The sequence below is a fragment of the Chrysemys picta genome, chromosome 1 (genome assembly GCF_011386835.1).
Source record: "Chrysemys picta bellii isolate R12L10 chromosome 1, ASM1138683v2, whole genome shotgun sequence".
Classification (NCBI taxonomy): domain Eukaryota; kingdom Metazoa; phylum Chordata; order Testudines; family Emydidae; genus Chrysemys; species Chrysemys picta.
The window spans coordinates 274,239,031-274,259,219 of record NC_088791.1 but is presented as its reverse complement, the minus strand read 5'-3'; the positions used below and the strand labels follow the sequence as shown (position 1 = coordinate 274,259,219).

At 38.3% G+C, this 20,189-nt stretch overlaps 1 protein-coding gene across 28 annotated transcripts in view; it reads right to left on the bottom strand.

Moving 5' to 3' along the window:
• Nucleotides 1–20,189, bottom strand: part of MYCBP2 (MYC binding protein 2) — a 384,804-nt gene that overhangs the window by 249,679 nt on the left and 114,936 nt on the right. For 24 of the 28 annotated variants that reach the window (XM_008178543.4, XM_008178544.4, XM_008178547.4 and 21 more), the window contains 5 exons: nucleotides 19,802–19,903; nucleotides 7,153–7,260; nucleotides 5,157–5,276; nucleotides 3,379–3,460; nucleotides 614–731 (listed from right to left, as the gene is read on the bottom strand). In XM_008178543.4, the coding sequence (XP_008176765.1) occupies nucleotides 614–731; nucleotides 3,379–3,460; nucleotides 5,157–5,276; nucleotides 7,153–7,260; nucleotides 19,802–19,903 (530 nt within the window). The remainder of the gene's footprint in view (nucleotides 1–613; nucleotides 732–3,378; nucleotides 3,461–5,156; nucleotides 5,277–7,152; nucleotides 7,261–19,801; nucleotides 19,904–20,189) is intronic. The other 4 variants (XM_008178548.4, XM_065593096.1, XM_065592987.1 and 1 more) reach the window with 3 other exon arrangements.

The following is a 20,189-nucleotide window of genomic DNA, read 5'->3' as shown; positions in this document are numbered from 1 at the left end:
TGTTAGTGGGTTGCAGATTGTTGTAATAAGCCCTAAATCCAGTGCCTCTATTCAGTCGATGATTTTTAGTGTCTAGCAAAGTTATGAATTTAAGCTACATCTTACAATTTTTAACCTTACATGTTTGAATCAGCCCTACCACTGCTGTGAGGAAAAAGGAGGTACTGCCTCCCTAGCTTCCTCCCACAACCTCCCTTGCAGCCCAAGCAGAAGCTCTGATGTGCGCCAGGAGTGCTCTGAACAGTAACCATCTTCTCCATGCATTATCTTCTCATGTAGAAATATTTTACAGGTGCCATGAAATCCCACCACGTTAGTTTGCAGATAGAAAAAAAAAAAAAACACACTTCCCCTCGTAAGCTAATTGGCATGAATGTCAAAACTATGTAAATTTGATATGGGAGACAGTAAAGAACAGCGGGAGATTTTCACAGTCATGCTTTTCTAACCAGATTTAAAATAAAGACACACAAACACTTGATATGCACAGGCATAAGTTAGGTATATGCAAATGTGTGCAATTTTGAAAAATCTTTCTAAAAACTATTTACTGTAAGTGTACAATATATAGATAAAAAACTATTTCCAAAAGTAAAAAGAAATGTTTCCTTACAGAGAAACTTCCAAATGTGAACACCTGTCCATCCATTAAGAGAATGGCTGTATGGTTGCTTCCCGCAGTAACTTGCGTGCTAGGACCTGGTAATGCCTGTACCAGAGTGGGACATCCCCTATGTCAAAATAAAACCACACCAATATCAGTGCATCTTTATGAAACATTTAACAAATGCAATATTAATGTTAATAACTGTGCAGCTGATCACAAAGTAATATTGTTACGGTCATTTGTCAGATACTATCTGGAATACTATTTGTATTATCATGCAACTGAACATTTGTCTAGTATTCCGGTCCCAAGCATGGCTGGCAAGACTACTGGATGACTCTCTGCCCCAGCTGTCTAGGGAGGGGGAGAGAAGATCCTGGTTCTGCATCTCTCAAATGGAGGGAAAGGCATTAGACCATCCCTCTTTCCCCCAAAGTCCATAGATACTAGAAAGAATAATCTCACCAGAAGACCTGAAAAGTCTTCTGTGTGCCTCCCAAATACAGATGTGTTTAAGGAAAACACCACAAAGTCCCTCTACCTGACTCTCCTCAACTGGAAGTAGTGAGTGTATCTGAGGGAGAGGACAGTAGTGGTGAATGGGGGGAACCCTGAAGTGATAGATTAGAAAAGAAGCAGTGAGATTGAGAGGTGAGAAAAAAAATAACATTGAGGTGAGCAAATTAAAGGACTGACAAGTCAAAACTGACTTCAGTGGGCTTTGGATCATGGCCTAAGTGCTTGCCTACACTTGCAAATTGTTTCAGATTAAGGTAGGGTCTAAATTTAAAGAGGAATAGCTATTTCTGAATAACCCCATATGTAGAGAATCCCTGATGACTAGAGGGAAGGACAATGGAAAGATTAGGCATGAGAAAAATGAGAAGAAGAAGAGAATACAAGATAAGGAAGGACACTGAATATGACAGGAAAAATAAAGATACACAAAGATAATGTACAATGTGAAATGTACATTAGCAAGTTACATTATTTAAGATGCTGTAGACAACTCAGTTCTTATTGGTCAGCAATATGCTCATTTGGACAGACATGGTTCCCTCTGCACAAAGGTTATCATTCTAAAATAGTTAAAGTAGCAAAACACCAGATATTCTGATGATAATCCAAAACAAAAATGAGAGAAATGTAGTTTTATTATATTATATAAATATAAAGCATTAAGTGAGTTAATGTGATGTTAAGGCTAGAATTTGAAACACTGAAAACAAGGGAAAATAAAGTTAGGTGTTTATAGGAACATTATCTCTGCAACTGCACAATCCTGTATATTTTATAGTATATATGCAACAAAATAAACAGTAAATATATTAAATTACACATTTAGGGCTCAATCCTGAGGTGCTCTGCACCTTTCAGGACCAGGCTCTTAAATATTAAAACAGGAATAAAATATTATATACTTACACACTGGCAATATATATATAAAAAAGATAGTCTTTTGTCTGACGAAAAACATTTCTCTGGAACCTAATCACCCTATTTACATTAATGCTTATGGTGAAATTAGATTCGCTTAACACTGTTTCGCTTAAAGTAGCATTTTTCAGGAACATAACTACAATGTTAACTGAGAGTTACTGTATACTGGCAAAGCACTTGTAGGATGAAGATGTGGCCTAAATTATCTCCTGACTTTAATGTGTGCTTCCACAATCCATCCATACTCTTCTTACCCTCTTCCTCTCCTGCCCTGTCCCCCTCACCTAGCTTCCCTTCAAATTTTGTTTCCATTTAGCTTATCGTCTCATAAGCCCATCCAAAAAAACCCAAACCATGAAACATGACGTTTGCTGCTATCACACTGTTCACTTTGCTTGTGTGTTATATCTCTTCCCCCACACTGTCTGTCTTGCCTATTTCGATAGTATGCACTTCAGGGCAAGGACCATCTACTACTCTGTTTAGACAGGGCCTAGCACAATGGGACCTCATTCTTGGTTGGTCTTTAGTCACTATTGTAAGAGATATAATAATACGTAGAAGTTTCTTTACTGAAGTTCTTAGGGGCATAAGGATTTCAGCACATATATTTTTACCTTGTGGAACTCACAAACTTGGCAGATTTTTTGGCACTGAAATCTTTATCCACTGCAGTCTTAATATGTCTGGAAAACTACAATGCATAAAAGGAGTCTACAATAACTTTCAAAAACATTTCATCTTTGGGCACAGACAATGTATAGAAATTTTCAGACCAAAGAAAAAGCTACACACTTTGAATTGTATCATAGTTTTCATAAACTAAAGTTTTTCAAATACTTTGGGGACTGAAATTTTCCCTGGTTGCTATCTGCTAGAAGGCAGGCACTGTTTGTTCTTAAAAAGTCTGAGCAAAGTCCCTTCCTGGTATTTTTTTTTTTTTTTTTTTTTTTTTTTTTGAGTAACTGGTAATAGAGGGAAGCACTTTTCCCCCAGAGTAAAATTCCTGTAACCTTTTTTTTTTTTTAAAGACACAGCAACACAACATTTAGACCTTCATGTGAACAGCTCTTTGAAGACTAAATCCTTTTAGCTTATTCTAGATGAAAATAAAGTTGAAACAGCTGACACTGATTCTGAGTATGCGCAGGAGACATTTTCTAAAATTTTTAGCAGAGCTTAAGGAAGTCCTGCCCTATTTACATCACTCCTGAATATTCTCCCTGCCTCATCTAAGCAGGGAGAATATATCCATTATATGTAATCCAATTCATAGATACGGAATGAAATTCAATAGTACAAATATGTCCTTTAACCTATTTACAACATACCTGCAATTAACGTCTCCATGTCCCAGCTGCCCATGCTGCCCATATCCAAATGTGTAAACATCACCATTCTCCATCAAAACCACTAAAAATAAAATGTTTTGTTTTCAGAATATTTTTTTCCTGACAATTTGAAGGACCTCACACATCCATGGTTTGATGTGTACTTTATATTACTAAAAATATTTGTAGATGGTAATAATTTTACCCTCCTTGGCTTTAACTTAAGTTCTTGATCGTGAAAAGACTTGCATACAATTAACTTTAAGCCTGAGAGTAGTCCCACTGAAGCCATTCCCTGGTAAGAGAAAAGCTATTGAAATGTTTAACACTAATTACATTTTTCATCTGTTAATTTAAACAAACTGATTACAGAGCTAACCGTGTCAAACATGTTTTTGTTCAACAGTTTAATTACAAAAATCATCAAATTTTCATTTGAATAAACAAAAAGTAGCAATCAGAGCAAAATTAGAAAAAGTAACTGCTGGATTAAATTACCAGTTAACTGACTGCCATAAGCATTTATTACATTTGTTTGCCTACTAAGAACCTGGGCAGACTGATGCTCATCTTTCTGGGGAAAAATATTGTCCCACCATTAAAATCCACTTTATCAAAGCCACTAATTTCCCATTCACCTCTGTGTTTCCTAATATGTCTTGTTTCTGTGTGTTTAAGTTTCTTCACAGCGAGTTCTTAGTACTGTACAAAACACAATACAGTACCTGCCCAATAATATTGTCAGCATGAAACAATTTTCTTGAATAAAACAAGGATAATATTTTTGCACGGTCGCTTTTGTGATCATAACTGTACTTTAAAACAAGTTTTTTTCCATGCTAGAGATAATTTGGGAGCCTCCAATCAATGCTGATTATAATGCTGGATTATAATTTGTTCCAATGGCACTCCAAATTAACCAAAAAACTCACTAAAATTATTATAACAATAAATATTGCCTTGTGGTCAAATTCCGAACCTACTCTTTTTGGAATTGAGGGCCCTTGGAAGCATAGCAGATGCAGTTCCACTACATAGGGGTTAATAATTTACACGGTCCCATGGGATACCCATCCCCTGCACAGTTCAGAATTAGAGGGGCAACTGGCAGGAAGAGTGGAGTGGAGTAGCACTAGAGAATGGTTTCTTAATTACTGTATGGTTTCTTAACCCTCCTTCAGTGGTGAAGAGAACTGAAGTTGGCTGCAGATGTTAATCCAACCTAATCACTCCTTTGCACCCCCACAAAGATGGCTAATCAAGATATCCAATAGAATGCTGAAGCCTGGAATTACAGTAGAACCTCAGAGTTATGAATACCAGAGTTACGAACTGACCAGTCAACCATTCACCTCATTTGGAACGGAAGTACACTATCAGGCAGCAGCAGAGACGAAAAAGAAATACAGTACAGTACTGTATTAAATATAGACTATTAAAAAAAATAAAGGGAAAGCAGCATTTTTCTTCTGTATAGTAAAGTTCCAAATCTGTATTAAGTCAATGTTCAGTTGTAAACTTTTGAAAGAACCACCATAACATTTTGTTCAGTTACAAACATTTAAGAGTTACGAACAACCTCCGTTCCTGAGGTATTCATAATTCTGAGGTTCTACTGTACCCCAAACAGATCAATGATTTGAAACTTACTTGGGTAAGGATTAACACCACCTTTCCTTAGAGAAGGCAGTTCATGGTAGTTATACGAGTGGAAGGGCATATGATCACATAATTTTTTCAACAAGTGCACGCATTAGATAAAAGCTGTAGCTTTGTACCTGAATGGTGAAACCCACAACTGACTTGTACTGCCCGGAGTTCACAGTCAAAATGGACAGCCCCTGGAGGATAGGTTGTGATTTTGCTGGCATCCTTCTCACCCCTTTCTCCACTTCCGTCTACAAACATAATTCATAGTTATATTCCTATTCCTTTCAAGAAGCAATTTTAAGAAAAAAGAACAATGAGCAAGGGTGGGAAAAGAAAACACTGAACAAGGTAACAGCAAGAACAACCTGCAGTACAGCAGATTAAAGAAGTCAAAATGCATATACTGGTAATAAAGCATATTTTGAGATATGATACACTGAAATTCTATTTGCAAACAATCTGCTAATGCACACGGTTCTGGACTGGGAAAAAAAACTATTAACCTAGTTAATAACTTCTGCAGAATGAACAAGTTAATTTAACTCAGCAAAACAGGAACTAATATACATGTATGTTAAATACACACACTTGTTGCATGAAAATTGTACTGCACCTCCACTTCTTTAAGAAAACTACCATAGTCGCACATATAGTTCTGTCAATTTACAAACAAATTAGCCATTCCCCTATCTGCTCCTTTTTATACAAACACAATGGTGTGTATGAGAGATTTTTTACACGAGTTTGAGTTGGCCATGTTACCTCTGTTTTACAAAACCATAAATGCAGTTCATCCCAAACAAGTGCTAGTAAACCCTTTGTCACAAAACCCATTGAAATTTGTTTAAGATACATTTTTCAGAATCTGTTTTAGTGGGTTTTTAACAAAAAATTAGCTCTACTGCTTAGTCTCTAAGGTGCCACAAGTACTCCTGTTCTTTTCATGTAAAGACAGGTTGCATTAGGTACCATGTACAGACTTAGAGGTGACAAAATAAATAGAGTATCTTTGTAAACTTCTGGACATTAATTAAAATACCTTTTCTATAAGTTAGGGTGTCATTTTAGAATACTATAAAACATTGTCAATGCAGTTGTATTTGCACATGGAAATGAGGGAAGGAGCTTGCATAATACATGCAGGAAGCTAGCAAAACAGAAGAACAGGCAGCAAGCTCCTTGTCATTAGACCAGCTGGTAAAGTGAAGAAAGCTGGCTGGAAAAGCTCCATGGAAAGAGTGAGTATAATTACTATCCTTTAATTTGCTAGTCTTGCCACTGTTGCTGGCCACAATGGCACCAGGGAATGCCGCTGCTGCTGCTACAAAAGGTCAGTAAACACCTGTAGCTACTGTTTTGCCATGAAGACCTTAAAAAGCCACAGAACTTTGTTTGACAGGAACTAGTATTGAAAAGCAAGAGAAAATTCACAAAGTGAGCTAGAAAATTGTCCCATCCATTTTATGATTACAATGACCACTGCTTTATTACCAAAAGTTGATGGAAACCAAACTACCTGCAGCAAGCTTTGAAAGCATACTATGTGTCGCTACTTTTGACATAGGTTTTCTGTTACCTAAACGTAATTTTTAACTGAGTAATTAACATTTGTAAACCAGAAGTATCAAAAAAGGCTTACTTATAGATGGTAAACCTACAGAAAATCAAACAGAAGCCTTGAATTAATGAATCTGTAATATAAACAATATTTTAGCAACTGCAACAGATACACATTGTGCAAGATCATAAAATTAAGACAAGAAAATAAAATGACAATACATATGCCAGACTTGAATTACCTGGCCCAATGAAAAAATTAGAAAGTTGTGTAAATTTCTTTAGTTTTATTTAAACAAATGAGAAAAGACAGAAAAATAAAATGACATACTTTATCCCAAAAAAACAACAACAAAAAACCAAAGATGATATAGGGTGTCAAACATTCATACTTTTAAAGTAAACAAACATAAAATGTGTTTTCTTTCTCCTCAGGTTACAGAGACTAACAAGAAAAGAGCAGAATAATTTTTGTGCATTTCTCTGAAAACAAAGATTCAGTGGATGGAAGGAATGACTTGGAGGATGGGCATATGTCCCTCCTAGTCAATAAGGAAGACCAAATACCTTTGTGCTTGTCCCGCTTATGCTTTAGCTGTGCTGGATGGGGTCTGATTCTGGCTAGAGCCTGCTCTCGATGATTCATAAAAATAGGACCAGGAAATACAAGGGGGCCTGAGGAGAAACATTTTGCACATGCATAGGAAAGCTCACAAAATGGAAACTGTGTTCAAACAAAAAATAATTCAAATTAAAAGCGTGAAAAAATGATTCTAATTCTACATTGCTCTTGCACTTTACAAGGTCAAAAATAAGTTAGATAATTCCTGAAGACAAGACCAACATATTATTCAAAGATGCAGTAATTTTCTCAAATAAGATACAGATTTTTCCCTTGATTTATAAATACGGAACCTTACTAAAGACCATGGGCCAACACAAGTTGTAAGCTGGAGAAGAATTTGGCCCTAAATAGTTAACATTCTATATTACAGCTAAAGAAATTTTATATACCATACATTTCCGGCTATTCTATTATACTGCAAAATATTCGTTTGGCACAAAATATTCAAACATCACATTATCAATGCTAAAACGGAGAAAATTATATGGTTGGTCACATTTCCTAAATTTGAAATTCAGAAATAATGTCCATAAAATTATCAACTACCTAGAGACATTCTTTGTGGGGAAGCGGTTATATAAAACTATGCACTTTGGTGGTTTTATTATATTGACATATTTACAAAGGAATGCTTCAAATCTAAAAGAAACAAAATATAATTTATTAAAAGACACAATTTGGACAACATATTTACACTTGAATATATTACTTGCATTATTTATTTTAAAGATCCCAGGACTACAATTTTTGTCTAGATACTCTCTCCAAAAATATGATAAGATATATTAAAATATCTTGTAGCTGCATTACATAAAACTTTTTAACTAATTCTGTATGAAACTTTTTTGCTTGTATATCACGTGTTTTATTTTTCACCATGTATTCTTTGTAATCAGAGACATTCAAATGTAGGGACTCCTCCTTCTCCCACTGAAGTCAATGGGTTTTCTCTTTTGAGGTCAATGATAAGTCAGAATCTGTGTTTACAGTCCACTGCCCATATCCTTTCCCTCCTTTGAGCTTCTTGAACGGAGCATAATCTCATTGACCTGAATACTATTTCATTCGCTCTTTCATGTGTGCAAATATTCATAAGTTCCATTGTTTATATCTGAATTCTTTTACCTCCACTCAACTAAACCAGCCCTCATCAACTCTTCCTGACAATCTCCAGGCTTCTCTTACAGCCTAGCCCCCCACAATCTGTCTTATCTTTATCAAGGTCATTTGCACCTTTTTGTATCAGTTCTCTCCTCAGATTTCAGAAACCTGAAGGCTTGATTCTCCTGCTATTTCTCCCAACCTCTTCCTTTTGTCATTCTTTGGTAGTTTTTCATGATCCTCATAATCCATTCATCTCACTATGTTGGTGTAGCAGACAGGTTTGCCTCTTATTCTATCACAAGTATACTCATTGTCATAGCTTTAACTAACATCTCTATCCCCGTGACTTAGATATTATTCTCTACTGGACCACTCCCTTTCTGTTCAGTTTCCTATTTCCCATATCCTGGATGTCTTGCCATATGCTCAAATGCAACATATCTAACATTTAACACTTCTTTATCCCCAAATCTCTTTTACATCTAAAATTCTCCCTGTTCTGACTCTCACTTCTGGTAATATTTTTCACTCTTCTCCCTTTCTTCTCATACAGCTTCTATCATTACATCAAGTTTTATCTTCACAAATCTAACAGTCCAGGGGGAGTAGGAGCCAGGGAAGAGGGAACTGGGAAACGGAAAATGGGGAGAGGAGGGAGGGCAAAGAGACTAGAAGAGGGGGAGGGAGGAGGAGAATGGAGAAAGAGAAGGATTGGCTGAAGAGCCAGGAGGGGAGAACTGGGACTTGCAAGACAAGGGGATGGAGGAGAAGGCAAGAACTGGGACATGGACTCCAAGAGCTAAGTGACAGATTAGCTGGGCAGTAAGCTTGGGAGTGTGAAGAGAAACCTGAGAGATGGAGACTGGGACTTGTTTGGTGAGGAAAATGTGATTGGGACAAGGAGTTTGGTAGCAAAGAGACAGGCCTGGGACAAACGGGAATGGGCAGAAAGGTCTGTGAACACTAGAGCACACTTCCACCCACAACCTAGAATGGAACCAAGATTACAGTTTTATCATTCCTCCGCTGTCAGCAAATGTGTGAAATTCACTCACGAAATGGGTCTCTCATCCCCCTCTAGTCCTGGTGCATGGAAGGATGACAACCTACTACTGCTATCAGTTGCTCCCTTAGCTCCTGTAGTAGAGACCTGTATGGGACATTTTAAGGTTCAACCCTGCTGATGAATCATGTCAATATGATGGAATTTCTGGGTTTTCTTTTCCAGTTTCCTTTTTCAAAAACCTATGAAATTACACACACTAAAATTATTAGAAGAACATTAGGATTGACTTGCATCTGAAGAAGTGAGGTTCTGACCCACGAAAGCTTATGCTCCCAGTACTTCTGTTAGTCTCAAAGGTGCCACAGGACCCTCTGTTGCTTTTTATTAGGATTGAAAAATCAAGCACTCAAAAGTTAGGAAATGCCAGAATTAAGGTTGCCTGGGCAACTTTAATTTGGATCCTTTACTTTGTGCATACGCATTATGGTATGTATAGTCTTTAATTACATGGTTATCAGTTCCTCCACAGGACCGGTGCCTCATTCTCTGCACAAGTTGGACCTGCTCTGAGATGAGTAACAGTTGTGTAAAAGGACATTTATCTGGAGGGCCCTTGGCTCATCTTTTGCAAAACTATGTAGTAGATGAGCCAGTACGTTGCAGGAAAAGAAAGGAGGATTTTGTGATTAAGGGCTCATATATAACACATATGGAGATCTGGATTCCACCCCTGCCTCTGCCAAAGAGTTACTACATAATATTAGGCAAGTTATTTAAAACAAACACTTTTCACAGGTTATCACTAATTGTGTGTTCCTCATTTTATGGATACCCAACTTGACACCCTTGGGTCTGTTTCACAAAAGTGCTAAGAATTCACAGCTACAAAATTATGTCATTGGGAGCTGTGCTTTGAACATATTAAGTGCTATATAAGTACTCTAAAAAAATCAGATACAGTTTGTCTCAAACTGGGCAGCCAAAATTAGTGGATACCTTTCACCTTAATCTCTGCGCTTTAGTTCCTCATCTATAAATTGGGATAACAATAGCCCTTCACCGCACAGGATTGTTGTGAAATTAAATAAATTAATGTTTGAGTAGCAATCAAATAATGTAGTGATGAGAAAAAAAATCCCAAAAAGGTTAGTAGCAATTGAACATCTAACATAGTGAATGCCAGTAAAAATGAGGTAGGATCAGATGCTACAATACGGAAAGAACAAGTTAAAAATTACTTAGACAAATTAGACGTCTTCAAGTCACCTGGTGAAATACATCCTAGAATACTCAGGGAGCTGACTGAGGAGGCATCTGAGCCATTAGTGATTACCTTCGAAAAGTCATTGAAGACGGGAGAGATTCCAGAGGACTGGAAAAGGGCAAATATAGTGCCCATCTATAAAAAGGGAAATAAGGACAACCCAGGGAATTACAGACCAGTCAGCTTAACTTCAATACCCAGAAAGATAATGGAGCAAATAATTAAGCAATGAATTTGCAAACATCTAGAAGATAATAAGGTGATAATTAACAGTCAGCATGGATTTGTCAAGAAAATATGTCAAAGCAATCGAATACCTTTCTTCTACAGGGTAACAAGCCTTGTGGATAAGGGGAAAGTGATAAATGTGGTATATATTGATTTTAGTAAGGCTTTTGATACTGTCTCACATGACCTTCTCATAAACAAACTAGGGAAATGCAACCTAGATGGAGCTACTATAAGGTGGGTGCAGAACTCGTTGAAAAACCATTCCCAGAAAATAGTTATCACTGGTTCACAGTCAAGCTGGACAGGCATATCGAGTGGGGTCCCGCAGGGATCAGTTCTGGGTTCCGTTCTGGTCAATATCTTCATCAGTGATTTAGATAATGGCATAGAGAGTACACTCAAAGTTTATGGATGATACCAACTTGACAGGGGTTGCAAGTGCTTTGGAGGAGAGGATCACAGGGTAAATATGAGTCAACAGCGTAACACTGTTGGGGGGGGAAACAAAACAAAACAAAAAAACCATCATTCTGGGATGTATTAGCAGGAGTGTTGCAAGCAAGACAAAAAGTAATTCTTCCACTCTTCTCTGCACTGATCAGGCCTCAACTAGAGTATTATGTCCAGTTCTGGGCACCACATTTCAGGAAAGAAGTGGAGAAATTGGAGAAAGTCCAGAGAAGAGCAACAAAAATGATTAAAGGTCTAGAATACATGACCTATGAGGGAAGATTGGAAAAACTGGTTTGTTTAGTCTGGAGAAGAGAAGACCGAGGGGACATGATAATAGTTTTCAAGTACATAAAAGGTTGTTACAAGAAGAAGGGAGAAAAATTGTTCTCGTTAACCTCTGAGGACAGAACAAGAAGCAATGGGCTTAAATTGCAGCAAGCATGGGTTAGGTTGGACATTAGAAAAAGCTTCCTGTCAAGGTGGTTAATCACTGGAATAAATTACCCAGGGAGGTTGTGGAATCTCCATCATTGAAGGATTTTAAGAGCAGGTTAGACAAACACCTCTCAGGGATGGTCTAGATAATACTTAGTCCTGCCATTTCCAGGTCTACAAATCTATGATTATATAATCATTATGTATTCCTAGCATGGTTTGAATAGTGCGGAGTAATAAGGCTTGTGGCCACACACTGAACAATGAGGATAAAATAAAATATCAAGTAGTTGCTCACTGAGTGAGCACTGGTCATTTTATTCACTGTATGAAGAGGTCCTGTAGAAAGAAAGTAATATGTGATCACGTAACTGAAGACTACACCATAGTGCACACAAGAGGTCCAAATTAAGGTTGTCCAAGCAACCTTAATTCTGGCATTTCCTAATTTAATCATGCCTTCAAGACATTCTTTTAATATAATTTTGTATATGTAATGTACAATGCCATGCATGTGCAATTTCAAAAGATAAACTTCTTGTAAAGTTGAAGCATCTATATGCAGGAGCATGCAATAAAGTTCCTCCAAAACCACAAGAGTATCTATACTGCTGTGATATATATTAAAGAGTGGATTCCAGTGTTTCAGAGTTTTTCATAAGATATCACTATATATTAACATTTGTTTGTTTTATACTGGTTAGTATGAGAGAGGTTTCAGTTTGAATTCACATGAACCAGGTAAAGGGAATGAAATGTCAAGGAAATAAATTTGCTTTAAGTAGGGTTACCAGATAGCAACTGTGAAAAAACGGGACAGGGGGTGGGGGGTAATAGGCGCGTACATAAGAAAAAGTCCCCAAAAATGGGACTGTCCCTTTAAAAATGGGACATCTGGTCACCCTAGCTTTAAGTAAACATCAGAGTGAAGAGCCAAAGAACTCAGCTTTTTCTTGATCTATCAAAAGTAAATTACATAACAGTTAGGTGGGTTTGGTTTGGTTTGTAAATACAAGATCCTTCACATACTATGAAAAAGGTGTAATACTAGATACTGAAAACACAATATATAATTTTTAAAAAGTTCAATATTAGATTCTGGAAGCACCAAGATAATGCATTTAACTTATATAACTATAAAGTTAACTTCATCAAATGTTTAATGAAAAAGTAACACTTTGAATAACTTATTCTGCTGGAAATTAAGAAGGTTATTCAGTGACATGTAATAAGCAGTAATATTGGTAACTTTATTTCAAGGAAAGGTCAACAAAGTGATATCTTGGATAAATGCTAAATAGATTTAAATATTTAACCTGTTATAATCCAACTGCAATTACCATGTGATTTTTTTCTTCAAAAATAGTCATTTTAATTGTCATATTGCTACCGTTTAAAAACCTGTGAAGTATTAGCCATATTAAAAATAGTTTTTAAATGTTCAGCAGTAAGTGGTTAAGTACGTTACTTGATTGCATATTAGAAAACCATTAGCCATCCATTCTTGTATGGAGTGTTGTTGTAACTGTGCTGGTCTCAGGATATTAAAAGAGACAAGTTAGGTGAGGTAATGTCTTTTCTTGTACCAACTTCTGATGGTGTAAGAGACAAGCTTTCAAGCTTACACAGAGCTCTTCTTTAGGACCTGGAGAAGAACTCTAAATAATCTTGAAAGCTTTTCTCTTACCCCAGCAGAAGCTAGTCCTATGAAAGATATTACTTCATCCACCCTGTCTCTCTAATTAGCCACCCACTAATTAGACAGTGCTAGATTGTACTGTCTCAATGTCCAGCAGCTTTGGCTAAAAGTGTGATGCAACCAATTTCCAGATTTTTTTTTTCTCACTTTAGGACAGTTACCACTAAGATTACAGACTTCCTTTAATATGGGAAGAAAACAAGCACACCAAAGTCTAAATCTAAATGAAACTAAGCACCAATTTGATACCACAGTGAGGGTAATCTAAGGGTTCCTGCATCAAACTGAGAATGCTAAGAACTAAACTAAAAAGTAAACAAAGAGCATTTACTCTTACCATATCTTATAACACACTGATTTCTAAATATTTTAATTCCTTTTTAGGAATGGTAAGTTTAAATAAGCCTCTTCTCTTAGGCTTCTGAGCAATAATAGAAGAATCTTTGAGCTGAAAATAGCCTGGCTGAAAATCCTAGGCTTCTTTTAAGTAATAAATATTACTACAACACCAAAAATATCAGTGGAACAACTGTAAAAGTAAGCTAATCTAAGGCACCCCAATCTCAACGGTGTCCTGCTGCACCACAAGACGGGGGCAGTATATCTGACTGCTTCATTGCCTGCTTTCCTGACAGAATGTGTCAGCCCCAAGAAGAGCAGGATAAGAACTTAAGACTGGCTCTGCCTGAGTCTACAGAGTATCTAGAGAAGGAGGACTCCCATCCCCAACATGGCCAACCAAGGCAACCCAGGAGAAGTGAAGCTGAGAAATTAACCACCACTCACAGCTCCTTAATTCTCTGCACTAGCCTTGAAGTAGTAGGTTAATGCAATCTAGAGATTGCACTAATTTGCTCCAGTCAGCTGCAGTCACCAAAAGCCCATACGCCACTTGGGGACAGTCCAAACTCAACACGCTCTATCCAATTCTCCCTCCCTGCTCCTGAGACAGCCTTTGAACCATGAACAAGCAGGAGAAAACTATTTCTACCAAGCCACAGTGATGACCAAGAGACTTGTGGGTGATTTAACCGTTTTTTTTTTATATATAAACTGCTACATGAGCTGAACAGCTCAAATATCTGCCCCCAAATTATGGATGGTGACCACCTGAGTTATTTTGAAACACCACATTTGAACCGCAGGCTGAAAGCTTGAGCACGACAAATCTACCAGGACTGATAGCCACTAACACATCGTAAGAAATGAACAGACCATTATGACAAACTGATATTTTAATCATATAGCTGAAATGGAGACATACGGCCACACCCCAATATATACATATATAGTCCAGTAAAATTCCAATTTACTGGACCTCCCCAATTAGATAACTAGCAGTATATTCCAGCTAGTCCCTGAGTCTTCAAGCTTCAGTTTTGGTAAGCTGTAAAGCTCTTTAATGCTGAAACTGAACTCCTGCGAAGCTTATAAACTATGTGGGAACTCTGAGGCCTTGTCTACGCTACAGGGAAAAGTTGATCTAAGTTACGCAATTTGAGTTACATGAATAGCGTAACTCAAGTCGATGTAGCTTAGATCTACTTACTGCAGGGTCCACACTACACGATGTTGACGGGAGATATTCTCCCGTCAACTCCCCTTACTCTTCTTGATCCAGTGGAGTACAGGTGGTGACGGGAGAGCGATCTGCGGTCGATTTAGTGGGTCTTCACGCAGATGCATCGATTGCCACGCAGCGATAGCCAAGTAAGTACAGACAAGCCCTGAGTTTCAGTCACGCAGAGCTCAACAGGACTGAAGTCTAAGGATGCCAGATGATCCAAACTAAATTATCTTGATTGCTTGATTGACAGCAATCAAAATATACCAACACAGAGAACACCCTCCAGTAAACACATACGAATTTATAAATGTATATATAAGCATATTTGTACACACAATTATATAGATTTACACGTTACACACACACACACACACACACACACACACAGCGCATACCCTTTTTTAAAATATATAAAATGTGTCCATTCCCAAGGTACCTGGGATGGATGTACTAATTGCTCTATGGCAAAACGTTTTAAAATTACAAGAGTTGAAGAAAATCAAAACAAAACTAAAAAGACTCCACCTATATTTCCACCCATTTACACCAACTTCCCAACCCTCAGACAGCAACTTGTTCAAACGGTGGGCCGTGTCCCATGCCCTTAAGATCTAACATGGGCTCTGTCACACCTACAAGAGAAGTGAGTTCCCCAGAACTGTTGACTCATGCAGTTAAATTGGCCTCAATCAAGGAAAGAGGCAGTTAAGACCGAAACCATTCAGAGGCCTGTAGATCAAAGTAAACACCTTGAACTACATACAGAAGTAAAAAAAAAAAAATCTAGTGCAACTTACTAAATGGTATAATCTTTCCCTGAAGCTAATATCTGCAAGCCAACAGAAAGCTGTATTCCAAGATAGATTCAGTTTCCAAGAGACTTTTAAGAGTAGCTCTCATCCAATCCACGCTAGCATGAATATGTCTACTTGAGCCGGGCATCCCCACCCCTAGCACCAACTACAGATGCAGATTCAGATTAGAACCCTGTGGTACTCCACAAGAGAAATCCCTCTAAGGTGGACTAAGGATTACATAAGCAATCCTCTGGGACCTCCCACTGAAACGTGTAATTCTATCTACTCCAGCTATCATCCACAGAGGTGTCAACAATATTTCATGGTCAAAATATATGAAAGGTAGCTGACAGATCTAGGGAAATTAGCATGGACACTTGGACCACTGTCCATCACTTAGGAGATGCAACCTGGACTGTGGGACTGATGAGCCCTCCAAACCCACCAACCTATGCTGCTGCTGTCAAGCGACAAGCCTCTGACAGGCACTGCACTTACACTGCCATCCACAAGCAGGAACACACCCAACCGAGTTACAATAATCTCCCAGGCACTCATGAACCATCAATGGAGAGGCTTCAGCCAATTCCCCCCCAGTTCCCCAGTCTTGCACCCCAGAACTGTACCAACTTGCACTGATCAGAAGCCTTCTCAGTATAAGCTCATTACCTAGTTCGCCACTTCTTCAGAGGAAAATGGACATACACCAGCCTTTCTAACCTGAGCGGAGAGTCTCTTAGCACTACCTAAAAGTGTGGTTTTGGTTGAAAAGTATAAAAGATTTATTAACTACAGAAAGGTAGATTTTTAAGTGATTACAAGTAGCAGGCACAGAGATCAAAGTTGGTTACCTAAGAAAAAAATAAAAACAGAACCTAAATTCTAACTTAAACACACTAAGCAAGATTTGAACCAAACAATGTCTCTCCCTAACAGATGGTATAAGCAGGTTACATTCCTCAGTACACAGACTGGACCACTTTCGAGCCTGGGACCAAACTTCCCTAGTTCAAAAGTTTTTTTCTTGCAGACTTTTTTCCAGCTGTTAGAAAGATCATTGCTATGACCTGGGCTAGCCCATCCCCAGGGCGTACATCCCTTCTCTGAGAAGCCTCTGGGATAGTATATTGTGCATGGATAAGCCGTTAACGACCGTCTGGCCAGTGATGGCTACTCCTTTGTTGTAACTGAAAGGCTGGCCATGGGCATTCCCAACCTTTACAACATATTTCATTAACTCATATAATAATACTTCATAATTTCACATACAATGATAGTACATACAATCTAACAGGATATTAATGTTTAATAGCTCAACATTTTTAAAATGATACCTCACAAGACATACTTTGTATAAATCATATCAATTATATGAGAGTGGTGAATATGGGGGTTCCAGGGTGCTACTTTGAGGTACAGAGTGTCACAAGATGATAAAACAGTTAGTACTAACAGAGCATCCACTGAGTCCTGTGTGATTAAATAATGCTCGGTGAATGTGTGGGAAGACACCCAGATCACTGCTTTACAAATGTCCGTGATTGGTACATTGGTCAGGAAAGCTACTGAGGTGGAAAGTGATCTCATGGAGTGCGTTCTAGTCCCTGTCGGCGTTTGCAAATCATGCTGATGATAGCAAAGGTTAGTACAACTGGAGATCCATTTTGAAAGCTTTTGTTTAGATGTGGCTGATCCTTTTGATCTTTCAGCAATAGAAAGAAATGATCTTGGTATCTTTCTGAAAGGTTTGGTTCGTTCAAGATATAAGGCTTAGCACCCTTCTAACATCTAGCATGTGGAACATGGCCTCCCGTTTATTTCCATATGATTTAGGGAAGAACGATGGAAGATGAATAGGCTGATTTAGGTTGAATGAGGAAGGTATTTTAGGTAGGAACTTTGGATGTGGTCTTAATGTAACTATCTGGGAAGATTGTACAGGGAGGTACACCACGAGAGCCCCTATTTCCCTCACTCTGAGTGGATGTGATGGTCACGAAAAAGGCCGTTTTCATAGACAGTTATGAACAAGCAGGTTGCCATAGGCTCAAATGGGAGACCATTGAGGCATCGTAGCACTATGCTGAGGTTCCAAGGTTGAATGGTATCTCATACTGCAGCAGTCCTAGGTGGAGATGACAAATGGGTAGGTACCGCATGCACATCCGGGGGTGAGATGTGTACTGCAGCAACATTGGTATGCAGCAGCGGAGACTTTGGTGCCTCAGATACTAGTGTATTGGGAATCTGAATTCACTGGTATCATGGAAATAATTTGCCTGTTCTGTTGTTGACAATGTCGTCAGTGCTGGCGCCGTAGATGCTGTCAGTGCCGATGTACTTGTTGCCGCATGTCTATTTGGTGCTGTCGGTACCATCTTTGAGACTCCATTTTTCTTACCCCTATTACCTGATGATGCCATTTTGTCCAGTTCTGCCTTCTTGGGGTCCTTGAACTTATTGATGACGACATTACCAGAGGCCCACGAGATGTCACAGGTATTCAGTCTCATATCTGTCAGTGCAGAAGTTACTGATCTCTCGGGGACCTCTTTCTTTTTGGTGGCTCCTTTTTAGGCGAACTTGAAGCTTGCTTTTTAGTGTCTTTTCACAAAGGACTCTGTTAGTTTCTCTTCGTAACTAGCAGGGAGGGTGGCACGCCAACAGCAACCATTGTCCAGGCAGGATTCCAGGACCAGGGTCTAAAGCTGAGCTCTCCGTCAGTTTTAACTTCAGCTCATGGTTTTTCTGAGTCTGTTCCTTACGTTTAAGGCAATACATACATTTTTGGGGAACCTGTGCCTCTTCCAGGCAACGAATGCAAAGGGAGTGACCATCACTGACCGACTGGAATGGCCTCCCAGCAGTAGAGGCACCGTTTGAATTTGGAGGATCTGAGTATAACACCCTTTATAGGGATCACTTCTCTGAAGGGAAGATATGTAGAAACTACTACTCTAATCAAGGGGGTAACGATAAACAACAAAAACAAATTTTTTTTGGAATGAAGAAAAAAGAACGGGAACAACTCTAAATGACTAAAATCTTAACTGAAACACTATCACTATGAAAAATGAGAACACAGACACTAAGAAATCGCTAGAAAGGGCTCTTCTAGGGACTCCATCTCAGGACAAGGGCAGTTGAGAAGGAATCGAGGCCAATTTGGCCGAACAGCACTATATAACTGCCAAATGTGGCGTGCAAAGGGGGGAGTGCACGTGCGGCCCAAGCAGGCACTATTACTGATAATAATCTCAAATCCTAGGTACATGGACGCAGATACACCTAAAGTGGAGCACTCATAGGGACATTACTCGAAGAAGAACCACTAGTTCCCCCAATCTTATTCCCATTTTAGCACTTACATGAAGTAAACACATTCCGATAAGTAAGATTTTGGGAAGGAAATACTCATACATCCCCTCACAATACCTTCATGGCTCTCTTAGGTATTTGATACAGCATTAGCTATCTGAAAACATATGGACTGACAATGGGTCAGCAGTCTTATCCAACAATTATCAGTAATACATGCACAACAGAGGACCCCATTCTTTCTTCAATCAAAGACTACAAATACTTTAGTAGCCACCAATGTCACATTGAACAGCACAGCACCGGAATGCTGACTCTGACCCTGTGCATCTCAGGTGCAATCTCTAATGGTGTTAATCTTTTAATTGTCTAATCAAAGGCCTAGATCTAAATTCTCAGCTGTTTTGTCTCCCATACTCACCATTATAGGCTTAATGGAAGCCAAATTCTCAAACCACTACACAGCAGTATTATTGAATCCTTGCAGGCCTTTTCTGTATTATAAAATTTAAGTGGTATATTGATTTTTTTTTTTAAATCTATTGAGTTCAATTAGTGCAAACCTCTACTGAAGATATACTTAAACCTGATTTTTGTTTCACGTTTGACAGTTTTTAAATAGAAAAAAGGCCTGTTTCGTAAGGCCTAATCAGTTTTTAGAAACGGTGTGAATTTATCCTTATTTTAGCCTCGACTCAGTAACAAATAATCTCTTACCTCTCCCTTCCTCCAATCTATGCCTCCTGTTTACACGCTGCCGCTTTTCCTCTTGCCGTAGCTGAAGGTGCTCTTCAATATTAACCCCAGGAACAGGGACAGCTACATCAATTAATAAATAAAAAATACAAAATCTATGTTTAAATAATATGATGAATGTGACAAAACCTAGTAACAGCCAAGAAAATCAAAGCTAAGGCTCGATATTTTGTCCTTTATAAGCTCTGCTGAGATGTTTAGGAATAAGGGAAAGCGGCAACATAATGATTTCAGAATGGACTGTAAGCCTCAATTTTGGATTTCTTTACTTTCATAAGTCTGTCACAATTTCAACATTTAATAGTTTTCTGTACTTCCTATCTATTAGCTAAACACAGTTTTAGAGTTT